General features: G+C 39.4%; 1 protein-coding gene across 6 annotated transcripts in view; it reads right to left on the minus strand.

Moving 5' to 3' along the window:
* Window positions 1–8916, minus strand: part of LOC136849029 (protein tumorous imaginal discs, mitochondrial-like) — a 48969-nt gene extending 40053 nt beyond the window's left edge. For 5 of the 6 annotated variants that reach the window (XR_010856203.1, XR_010856202.1, XM_067121902.1 and 2 more), the window contains exons 1-2: window positions 8702–8902; window positions 1091–1296 (exon numbers count right to left, since the gene is read on the minus strand). Coding sequence is in view for 4 of the 6 variants with exons in the window: in XM_067121902.1 (XP_066978003.1) it covers window positions 1091–1296; window positions 8702–8876 (381 nt within the window). In the remaining 2 variants the exon portion in view is untranslated. Of the gene's footprint in view, window positions 1–1090; window positions 1297–8701 lie in introns of all 6 variants that reach the window. The other variant, XM_067121900.1, reaches the window with a different exon arrangement.
* Window positions 8917–12993: the final 4077 nt, after the last annotated feature.

A 12993-nucleotide genomic window follows, 5' to 3' on the forward strand; every position in this document is an offset into this window, starting at 1 on the left:
GTACACAGGCTCCAGTAAAGCCCGGGGGAAATAAAATCAGACATCGAGTAAGTTTATCACTACCTAGCAAATCTACCTCCTGCCTAGGTGAACTTCGCTTGATTTTGCACAAGCAAAACCTGTACACAACACGCGCCAGGTTGGCCAGAGAAATATGATAATGGAAAACTCACTTCCCTGTGCCTCCAACAGTATTGGAGTGTCACAGGGTATGGCTAAAGTGTGGCCTAGCAAGGAGGGAGGGTGCTGGCACTTCTCTGCCGCTAAAGTGGAACTCAAAAAGGACAATTAAACTGGGATGGTAATGCAGGAAGTTTTGAGGAAGTTACTTCCACGCACTTTTCAAATGTAGCTCTAAAACTAACTACATCAGCTTCTAATTTCCCAAACCTCATATCCTGAACAATACTTGGAGCTTTGAGTGGAGAAGAAATATTCTGAAGGAGAAGAATTACTAGGAAAACAGGCAGTGTGGGAAGAGCTACTGTACTATCTGACAGATCATGAAAAGATGAGAAACTTTCACTCCTATCCTCATCTCCTGTCATATTGCTTGAAGAATCTATTTTCTCTCTTTTCCTATTCTTATCTGCTTCTCTCTTCTTCTACTTTAAACATTCATTACCTTACCTGAACAATCAATACACTGATCACAGCAACCGTTAAAAGAACAATCCTTCTTCCTACATTTAACACACATCACGACGATCATATACACCTCTTACCTTACAGACTCAATATAACTTGTCTTTGTCCTTTTTGGATGACATCCTAAATAATGAAAAAAACCACAAAATGCCAAAGCCAAAATACAGAACATTATTTAATCAGCAACAAAAATAAACAACTCTCTCAATACATATTCACAGGCTGACAACCAAGAAAAACCTGATCGGTAAACAACAGAAGCTTGAATTACCCAAAAAGGATGGATCAGTAGACTGTTCAAACTAAATAATCCTATTAATTTTAGTTTTCACCCTCTATCATCATCCCACCTGACACAGGAATTACAGCTATCATAATAGAGGGGTAAGATTCATTTCAAAAATGAAAATTAATTATTGACTACTCAAGTAACTGAACTAACCTCATAAGCTTCCGATACTTCAGTAAACTTTTTCTGTGAAGATGGATCACCTTTATTTACATCTGGATGGTATTTCTTTGCTAACTCATAATATGCCTTCTTAATTTCCTTTCCAGATGCATTACGAGGGACACCTAATACTTCATAGTAATCGCGGCTTAACGATGATGATGTGTGGAAGTGAGAACTTGTTGGTCTCAAATTTTCTGAAAGTATAAACAAGGTAGCCATTCAAAACAAGAATACATCTCATACAGTAACACAGTGCTGCCACTGCTTTTACATATCTTAATACTACAAGTAACTCTTGCTATACAACCAAATGATGAATACTGTACTGTACACTGCTTATACAATGGTTGTTTTCTATTTTCTTTATAAAATTCTAAATCTGCTCCCCTCTGACCAATTATTGTGGGATGTGGGCAAAAGAAAATTTTTGTTTTGATTCCTAATTTATACTGTAATGCAATAATTTTGTTGAGCTAAAGAAACTACTGTCTATGCATAGTAGGTATTATTTTGATCATTATTACACTATACTTGTAATACCTTTTTTATGTACAGCATGAATGAACAAGGCCAGGGAAAAGACGGCGTTTCATTCTTCGCTAAGAACCCCATAAAATCAACAGACCGCGTCTCCTTGTGTGAATCCCACCTTCTTGCTCAGAGCCTGTAACTCACTAATTCTCTTAGCAGTAGCTAGAGCAACTAGAAATAGTGTCTTTCTTGTAAGATCTCTGAGGGATGTGGATTGAAGAGGTTCCAGGATGTTGTCTAGTGACTTGATAAGGTCACGATGTCTTTATCAGTCGACAGATCCAGACCTCTATATCTGAATACAGAGGTGAGCAACGCTCTGTAGCCTTTGATCGTTGATGTAGCCAATCCTTGCGAAGATTTTAAAAATAGCAAAAAATCTGCTATTTGCACTAAAGAGGTAGAAGAAGATGATACATTGTTTCTTCTGCACCAGTTGCAGAATATTGTCCATTTATTCTGGTAGACGTTGGAGAAAGACCGGCGTCTAAATCTATTGCTTCCGATGATCTCGAAAAGCCTTTCGCTCTGACAAGCTTCCTGACAGTCTGAAGCCCGTCAGAGCGAGAGTGGATAGTCCTAGATGGAACCGGTGAAAGTGTGGTTGCCTGAGTAGATTTTGCCGCTGTGGAAGTAACCTTGGGAAATCTACTAGGAGACTGAGGAGATCTGGAAACCACTCCTTCTGTGGCCAAAAGGGAGCTACCAGCGTCATCGACACATTGTCGTGTAGGAGAAATTTGTTGATTACATCTCTCACCATACTGAATGGTGGGAAGGTGTAGACATCCAGATACGACCAGTCCTGGAGCATTGCATCTGTTGCCCACGCGAGAGGGGTCCGGGGCTGGTGAGCAGTACAAATGAAGTCGGTGATTCCTCGACGTTGCAAATAGATCTATCGACAGCTTTCCTCACTGTTTCCACAGGTCAGTGCATATCTGCCGATTCAGTGTCCATTCCATGGGTAGGACCTGTTTGCAACGACTTAATTCGTCCACTATGATACTGAGTTTGCCCTGTATAAGGAGATCTCTGGTCGCTTGATACAGTGAGAAGGAGTGGGTTCCTCCCTGATTCTTTATGTAAGCCAGAGTTGACGTATTGTCCGAGTGGACTATGACTGTGGAGTTGCAAGTTGCTGTTGAGAAGTGTTGAAGGGCTAAGTGTATTGCCTTCAGCTCCTTCACATTGGTATGAAGTTCTCTCTCGGGTTGTGACCATGTCCCTGAAACTTCCTTGTTTTCTAGGAGAGTCCCCAACCCAGATCTGATGCATCCGAATATAATGTGAGGTTGGGGCTCAGAGGGTGTAGAGATTTCCCGTCTGCAAACCTTCCTGTTAAAAGCCACCACCAAAGGTCCTCTTTGATCTCAGGGGTGCCTGGGAAAACCAATGAGTCCCGAAGAATCTTCCTCTGCCAACTTTTACAAAAAATTTTAGCCCTCTCATGTGAAGTCTCCCTAATGGAACGAACTTTTCTATGGATGAGAGAGTTCCCAGTAAACTCTCTGAATGCAGGCATGGATTCTCTTGTCTGACGGAAAAGCCCGGAAAATCTGAGAGTTGATCTTCATTCCCAAATATAGAATCGATTGACTCAGGAATAATTGGGATTTGTCTAGGTTTATCAGCAGGCCCTGAGTCTAAAGAGTAGGCCGCCAAGTTGATAGGAGAGGACACTAAGGGAGGTTTCTTCCCAAATGTGATGGCATATCCTACTCTGATCACCCCTAAAACCCAAGGTTCTACATTTCTGTCCTCCCACTTGTTCCAAAAATGTAGAAGCCTGGCGCCCACTGGTACATGGAGGACAGTATCCTCACTTGCGAGAGGAAGGTTTGCTTGCTGACTTCTTGATTGGTCGAACAGACCTAGAATATGCTTGGGAACGGAGCTGGAATCTACCTCTACTGCCTCGAAATGCTTGCTGTAGAGGGGAAGCTGTTCTAGGTGCAAACAATGAGGAAGATGAAGAATGTCCAGACTCCTTCGGGCATTTGGTGGACTGGGACAACGAGTCTAGTGGATTTCTTTTGCAGCTCCATTGCGATATGTTCTACTGTAGCGGTGGAAAGGGACCATGCTGATCTAAAGGAGCAAAAAGAAGTGCGGATCTCTGGGAGGGAGTGATCCCTTTTGAAACGAATGAATACCACTCCTCTCGCTTCTTAAGTACTCCCACCACAAACAAGGCTACCTCCTGGGATCCATCCCTGATCACTTTATCCATGCATGAGAGCACTCCCAGCCACTCTGTAGCGGAGCTATCTTGGAGAGAGGCACAGTCTTCTATTTTCTTCGCTAAGGCGCCGACAGTCCAATCAAGAAAACTTAGGATCTCGAAGACTTAAAGATATCCTTAGTCAAATGCTCGAGTTCTGAAGTCGTGAATAAGATCTTGGATGAGGAGAAGGCAGTAACTCCCAACGACAGCACTTCTCCAGTAACATAAGATGAGTAATCCAACTCATCTCCTCTTGGATAAACGAGAAGCAGGAGCACAGAATACTGTACCGCTTTCCCCATATCCCTCTTTTCTGTCAGCTAGCTCTCAATGCTTGACAGAGCTTTCTTTGAAGACGATGCTAAAACCATCTAAGGCAGCCTAGAAGCTTCCGAAGGCTGTCTCATCACAAAAGATGAATTCAGTGAAGACGGAGTCACTGGCAAAAAGAAGTCCGGGAAGCAACACAAGAAGTACTTTAAAAGGGAAGCGTAAGCTGAAAAAGGCTGATCTGTTCTATGTACTTTTCTTCAGACAAAATGGGTGAGAGACTCAAATCCTCGGACTCATGAGTCACTGTCGGTTTGCGTAACAGATCTGGAATACTGTCTAAGCATCGCTGAATCGGTTCCAGAACAGGATCCTCCAGATCCCACTAAACTGGATCCCTTGGATCCCACTAGATGCCTGGATCCCTTGGATCCTGAAGCACGATGTACATATTCCTTGGAGACCCGCTTGGGTGACAAAAACTGACACTCTGACACAGACATTACGGGCGAAACATTAGATGGATCATCACAAAAACTACATGGGAATCCTGAAGGCCGACAATATCTAATATCAGCATATTGCACATTTTTATAGATAATTTGCATGTTTCCTAGTTATGAAAACCTTCAACAAAACTCCCCAAGTTGCTTGAACTTGGTAACAAGGTGTTAAATAGCAGCACATGAGTTGCAGGGTGCAAACCCAAACATTCACTGGGCATGTAGCAGCACTTTTTTCCTTAAAAATCAGGGATTAGAGAGGGATAGTTTAGATTTCAGGTTTGTATATCTAGGAAGTGTAAATTATCCTGAAAATAATAACAGTATGTATCTTTTATATGGAGACTTATTCCCTTGCTGGGAGATACTGTCCATAAATGAATACAGTACTTGTGTTTGTCTCCCTATCTTAAAAGTGAGCAGGGGAAGGATCATTCTTGTAACCAACTGTACATCCTGATGTGTGATGTCAAGGAGGACAGGCCCCCGTGCTAGAATTGGGCTTGTTTGTCACCTTACTCTAGAGAACTTAGTTTTTCCATGTGGGATGGGAAGACCACCTTGTGGAGAGACAGATAAACATGCTCTACCATTCGCTCCCTTAGGTCAAAACATGGACAGAGGGAGTAATATCCACTGACTGCCACTAGTCAGAGACTGGGAGGTCTGTTATGCAACTGCCTACATCGCATGAGATACCAGAGTAAAGAATACCAAAATAACTGGCATAGGCCCATTCACGAGACACCTAAGCCTCATAATCCAACACAAGAAATTCTCTATGGACACAATACAGAATATGTTCATCCTGCCTTCCAACATCAGGTTCCCTTCTTACTGACCTAACAAGACCTCTCCTTATCCTTCTGCACTTAATCTGTAGTCAGTGCCACTGTTTTCAATTAGTGTTTTCTAGGTGTTTCTATCTTGTGCCCTGCCTATGTCTCTTATGTCTTTCCAAATGCACTCTCCTTCTATTAGGCCTTCCTCTCCTTCATATCCCAAGTATTTCCATTTCCTTGTCTTTTCTGCAAAAAGTCACTCATCATCTCCCCTTTTCGTCAGGCACCTGATAGACTCAAACATACAAGGAGATGACAAGCATTTCTGGGTGTGATTAACACCAGCACAGCCTAGACATCAATACATGCCTCTTGACCAATCAAAATAGTTGCTGAGAAATACCATCAGCTACGTCATAATAACAGGTAAGCAGCCGGCACCATCCCTGTCACTCAAAAAGGCTGCAACAATATAAACATCAATACTAAAATTTGAGATACAAGAAAAACTCACCAGCCAATCAGCATGCGAGATTATTTTTTCAGAAAGATTTTATTCCTGCCATTGCCAACCACACAGTATGTGAGGAACCAGATTCACATTTGCAGATAAGTCTACAGTACTCTCATTTTTTGGTATGATCAAGCCCAGTACAGCCTGAGCGAAACATGGCCTAGAAACCCTAAGGAACACCTTAATGAATTGATAAAAAATCCCCAGATGACCTACACTTTCTTTTAATACTAGGTCAAGATTTTCTCATAAATATCTGAATTACATGGGTACTTGGATGCATTAGTATATTCTTTCTGTTAAAAGAATTCCCACCTACAACTGTACACCCCTCCATTTATGGAGAATGACAAATATAGGAGATTTAATGGCAGAAGGCAGTATCCTAACAGAGCAGGAGCACTCAAATAAAGATTAAAAAGTCTTCCTACAAATTTAATTCAGCTATCACATTTCATTCCATTTGTTTAAAAAGAAGGTTTTCTACTCTCATACAAAATTATATCAGTCACAAATAAGACACTTCAAACTATTTTAGCAATGAGAAGTCTCTTGATAATAATAATCTATGTAGCCTGGTACACTAATTTAGATGCAATTCAGCTGTCATTATAAATATGACCATGCAAAAATAAGTGAGGGTACCAAGGAGCACCTTCAGCAAAAAAAAAAAAAAAAAAAAAAAAAGTCTGACAAAAGAAATTTAAACAAACATACTTCTCAATTGTCTACTTGGCAAGTTATCAACATTTCTATAAAATCTTTTTATATTCATATGCTTTAATGTCTTGTTTATCTTTTACTGTTAATTTCCTCCTATTGACTATCAGTGCTTTTTCTCACTCCCCTTTTTTATTTCAATAATATGCTTAATCCAAATTTTCTTCCACTCAGTAACTTCTCATCTGCTAGGTTATTCCTTTCAAAATGGGCCAGGTTCCACTTCTACAGTTCTTTCTAGACTACATCTCATTTCTGATTTCTTCTAAGTATTATTTCACTTTAAAGTTAATACTGTACTTGATACTGGAGTTTTTATACTGTTATCCTATGTCTCCTTAATATGACAAATAAAAGACTTGTGCTCAAATCTATTGCAAATTTACCAAGATATTTACCATCTTTTGTTTATGGTACTGAATATAGCTCATGGGCGTGGTGCTGGTATGAAAGTAAAACTTGACAGCGAAAGAAACGAACGTCGGAAACATTTAAAGCACACATTAAAACTGAGGAAAATGATAAGACTATTTCCAAGTACAAATTGTGATAAGAGGTTTAAAGTAAAACTTTGTCCTCTTCTAATCTTAGACTACTATGCCTTTATCTTATTTAAGATATCTCATTATACTTTCAAGTCAGCCTTTTCCTTTTCGGTTAGGCTTAGCCTTGAGCAGAACTTCACCTAATCACCCTTGACCATCTGCCTCTTTCTCTGCTGTTAAGCTGTTTATATCCTAGCCTGGTGATGACAGTCATGAAGCTAATGCCTGGAGTATTGTAACTGGGCTATATTTTTCTCCATGACACAGACACCGGTAATTCTATATATTAGCTCCGTGCCTGTTTTTACCTTTTCAACTGGTTTTTTCTACACTTTTAGGGGTACTGATACTGTTGTTGTCGGCCAAATGGAATGTCCCTTCGCCATGTTTAGTACTGGGACGGGGGGGGTACCCATACATTAACAGGTTATTGCACTTGCCGGATGGGATATGAACCGTTCAAAACAGACGTACCCGTGCTCTGTCTTGTGAAGACTGCGTATGGAAACCCCTTGCTGGGTGGACTTCAGGGGTTAATTACAGGTTAATTACACTTGAGCCCCAAAAATTAAAGGTAAATTCATAAATAGCAACCAAAAAACTAAAGAAAAAGTCAGGTTATAGTGCCGTCGCCGCCGCGGAGCTACTATATATATAGTTCTACCCAGACACTCTTTGGTTTGGTGTTTAGGGAGACCCTAAAATTACCTAGGCCATGTCACCTTAATTATTGGAATGGAATGGAATAGTCTATGAAATACAGGCCAAAGGCCAAGTGCTTACACCTGTGAGGTCATTCAGCACCGAGAGGGAAATGGAGAGTGAAAAGATTACAAAGGTGTAACAGGAGGAAGCCTCACAGCTGCACTCTGAAACAATTGTCAGGAGAAGGTGGAGAGTAAGATGGATGAGAATGTGAATGGAGGAGTAGTAAAAGGAATGAAAAGGGTTGCAGCCACGGAATGAAGGGACACTGCAAAGAACCTCTACTTATGCCTACAGTGTACCACGTGAGGTTAAACTGGTCAATGGCAGTAGCCCTGATGGATAAAATTACTTAGGTCATGCCATCTAGTTCTTGGAACTAGATGGCTAGTCCTGAACGCTGGCTGGGATAAACTAATGACTGTCATGAACATAGGCCACCTAATAAATCGTAAGATAAGCTATGCAGTTGGAAAAATGGCCTACAAGACAATTTATTAAGTGAAAATCATCATTATTTTTCAAATCACACGACGCTCCATTTGACTTCGTCTAACCTGCGTCTCTGCCTCAACTCGCCTGCGGTCTTTAGTTCTACCGATGAATAGCTAATCTCTCTCTCCCTGATAAAGCAATGAAAGGCAAGGGGAAAAACTTCATGAAAAATAACGCATATACCCTTAACGTCAATGAAAATGCATGACAATTTGCAGAACAAAATTCTGTGAGCATTGCATAACACGGTTTGCTTTTGGGTTAGATCAGCTGCAGACGACGCAGCCGAAACACCACTACAACTTACCTTTACATATTAACCCGGGGCCTCTTCTCTGGTGTAGAAGCTTCGGAGTAGATCTGAGTGATATCGAGACTCCTACGTGGGAAATTCTATAAAACCTAACTTGATATAAATAAGCACGGCACGATAAGTTTTTTAAAAGGGGTACCACACCGTTCAACCCCATGGTAGCCGCCATGTTGTTAGTGGCGGAATGAGTCCGAGGTATGTTCATAGATCCCTCATCGGAATTTGTTTACTCTACGCAGTCTGTCTATTTCACCTATTTATGGAATAATAAAAAGCATAATGTGTTACCTTGTGAATTAATAATATATGATGGCTCAAATGCTACTGGTAAAAAATCTAAATAGACATGGGAATGCAACTTCAAGTTTTCTCTTCAAATGACTTCACTATTCACCATTCTTTGAATAGTGGAAGGATGGAGACAGCTTACATATAAGAAACTGAAATGCTTCAGTATACATGATTAAGAATATCTTGCAGTTCTAATAAATTTTATTATCTCTGCATCCGTTGTAAAGAGGATGGATAGATAACCTTGGTAAGTGCTTTCAATGGGGTGATTAGTATCCACCAAGATAAACTCAAAATCAATCATTTGAAACTCCCTTTAGAAAAATTTATTATTATTATTATTATTATTATTATTATTATTATTATTATTATTATTATTATTATTATTATTATTATTCACCTACTAAATTACCCATTCCTCATCATCAAATTTATAATCGTCATTTTGTATTGTGTGTGTGTGTGTGTGTGTGTGTGTGTGTGTGTGTGTGTGTGTGTGTGTAGTGCTCTTTCGCTGATTTTTTTTTTTTTTTGGGAAGAGAGTTGTAGGGGGCAAAAGACAGAGTGGTTTTTCTGTTCCCTCTCATTTCAACGACATTGTCCGTCATGCTACATAAAAGAAAAACATTACATTCTTAATAGGAAAATTTAATTTGAAAGTTTCTGAAATCAAATGGAACTTCTTAAATGACAAGCAGCTTAGGTTATCAATAGAACAACACTTAGAAAAATGCTTGAAAATTTGCTTACACTTCAGAATGATACCAGATAGGCAGACAAGAGGGAGGGGCCGTTCGAAAGGTAACAAGACCGGATCGCGCTTTGTGATCACTGCTAGATTGTTCGACGGCAAGATCTAGGCCGTGTTTACATATAATATAAGGTTAAAATAATCCGCCGTTGCAGGCCTTAGGTTGCTCCTTTGAACCAGAAAAGTAGGTACTAGAAGAACGATTTCGGTGATAACAGAATGATATTGTGAGAACAGAGGAGAAGTATCGATTTGCATTTGCGATTTAGCATTACTAATAGCAGATTACGTACAACTGATGTATTGCGTCATCTAAGGTTCTATTATAAACTGTGATGATGTAAAAATACACTCCGAATACATTTGATTCTACAACACACAATCCAGGCAATAAAAAGTCTTCATACACTAATGAGGTATGATAAAAGAGACTTCGGATATTACCCAGACAAGCCATATTTAGGCTGCCATTCAAATGCAATAAGATATCAAATGCTTGGCCGGAAATTATATACGAATATATCAATAATAATATACTGTATTTGATTAAATGCTGTATTTAGAATCAATACACGTCAGTGAAAAGGGGTAGCTTTTGAAAGTATGAACCATGGTCCTCTTCACAACTAATAATAAATATGAGAAAATATCTAAAATGAAAACAAAAATGTATCAAAACAGTCGTCAGTTATGAATTGACGCACTTGTAATGGCTGTTCCCATGTAACTGCCTGCCAAATGCTGATAACGTCTATGACCGTCAAGTTCACCTACAGAAACTTCGCTGTCACGTTTTTATTTTCTTCGTGTAACAATTATCTAAAGTACAGAGTGACTACTATTGAAATGCTGCAGTACATAAATAAACATTGCTAAATACTTGTCTTACGTTTCACAGCAACTGGTAAAAGATCTGTATATTCGCCTCTGATTAATCATGCATTGGCAACTCCTTTCTGACCTCTTAGCTGGACACCCTTTTTTCTTCTTCAGTTCTTAATGTTGTCTGCTATTGAAGGAATTAAGATGTGAAGTGATAATCCTGCTGGCTCAAAGCTTTTCTCTAACTCCAGCCTCTTTCTTGTTGTCGTGAAAGATTGAGTGTGCAACTATTAGAACATGAACAAAGCGGTTGCGAGACTGGTCATTTAAACTTAATTATTCATAATTTGACTGTTCGTGATAATACTTTCTAACTGTTTCTACTACAGGCGTAATGTTTCGAAACTTATTTTTTTTAACACCTGGTTTTGCCGTGAGTCATTGTAATGTATTCTCTTTTTTTCAGACGCTGGGATCTTCAGTGTTGGAGGTTTCAATGTGCACCATATCAAACGCCTGAACTCATGGATTGGCCCTGGTAGCAAGGAAACACCAAAATGCTCTAGTCTTAGCAACCTGTAACAGATCATAAAACGCACCCTGCATGAGTTCTTTGTTTGCACTGCTAATGGCAGACTTGTTTAGAGACAAACAAATAATCATGATGATACTTGTGAATCTTGAGAATGACAGGAAACTAAATTGAGGTCCTCGAGGAACAAAAGCAGGCCTGGCTTATGGTAAGGATACATTAAGCAGCTGCCTAGGGACTTTTTGCGCCATAAATTCCTTTATATTCAAATACTGATTTTGAGACGAAGTTGTGTAGAATAGTAGGGACCCTAGTGCCTACAATGCTTGTAAGAGATCCCTGGCCAGAAGATCGGCTGGTTGAAAATTTTAATCAAATTGCAAGTATTAAAAGCAAAAGAAGCTGTTACAGTATTGTAAACAGAAATCACAACCAACACAAGATATAAGCAGAGTCGCATATTCATTACAATGTAATCAGGAGGTTGCAAGTCTGTTGGAATCTATTCTATGACAAAAAGCCTCTTATAAATGGAGGAACAGATAGGACACCAAGTAAGTTCTTCAGAAATTTAGTAACAAAAACACCGTAAAAAAAAAACTGGAAAATTGAGGAAGAGAATGGATAAGGAAGGAGAATGTTTAAATAAATTTGTTAAAACAGCAATATGGCAATAGGAGACAAGTTATTATCAATGCTAAGACCACTGAACAGTTGGTTTGATAACGCATATTTCTAAGATATTAGTGATAGTATTGAGTGAGAGGTAAGAGTGAGAAACTGTAAATAGGTTGTTTTGAGAAGGATTGCAGCGCAAAGGGAGAGGTTAAACAGGATAATATGTGCAATATACTAAAATGAGGAAAAAATAGTGTAACCACAGCCAGATCTTATAACTGAATGGTTGTGTTCTGCCGTTTTTAATACGGTATTTGAGACAGAAAACTGGATACATAATTAAACCTTTGATGGCTCAGGTGTAGACTGGAAAGGCAGAAAGATGACTCAGTTTGTATTTAAATCGTGGACTACCATACCTTCGTTACGCTGGAAGAGTAATAATAAAGAACCTCTTATTTATCGCAGGTTACCCCGAATGAAAGTCTCGGGAATGCTTTTAAACTATATAGGATAATTGGACCATCGGAAAGATCATAAAGAATAATAGTTCCCGTAAGGTAAAAATCTGACTGGTATGAAAATAAAGACACACGAAACAAAGAATGGGAAGATCCCGAGAGAAAGAGGTGCATGGTGACGAAAGTGTCTTTCTGGATGAAGAGACAGAGCAGATCAAGAGAGAGAATTCATTCATGCTTGGGATAACTAAAGGTATGAACCTGATAGAAGATCAGGAATAACAAAAAAAAAAAAACACTTTCCGTATAAAGAAAGTTCCCATACAACAAACAGTTACAAATGATATTTTAAAGGAGTGATGATAGAATTTTAAAATTCTAATACAGAGTATTGCTGCTCTGTTCTGATGTAAGATCTGAGTCTGAAGAATGCAAGCAAGTCACCAGAGAATTAGGGACATTAAATTTCCTACTCGCGCAAAGAGAACACTGTGGGATGATAGACTCGAAATCTGGACCAGAGATAATGCCAAAAGATATAGAAATGCCCGATAAAAAGGAAGATTTAAATACATACGAATTAAACGAAGGATTACGTTAGGAAATGACGATATCTTAGAAACAGTCACTTCAGGGTGTGACGTCCCTGCCTACACAAGTTGGGGTAGAAGAGACTTTATAGCCTTGGCAGGCAAGTCTTTTAGGAGAAGGACACTCCGAAATCAAACCAGCTGCAGCGGGTAGAAGGAACTCTGTAGCCATGGTAGGCAACCCTTTTAAGAGAAGGTTGCTCTGAATACAAACCTTGTTC

Source organism: Macrobrachium rosenbergii, chromosome 20 (genome assembly GCF_040412425.1).
Source record: "Macrobrachium rosenbergii isolate ZJJX-2024 chromosome 20, ASM4041242v1, whole genome shotgun sequence".
In the NCBI taxonomy this organism is placed as follows: Eukaryota; Metazoa; Arthropoda; class Malacostraca; order Decapoda; family Palaemonidae; genus Macrobrachium; species Macrobrachium rosenbergii.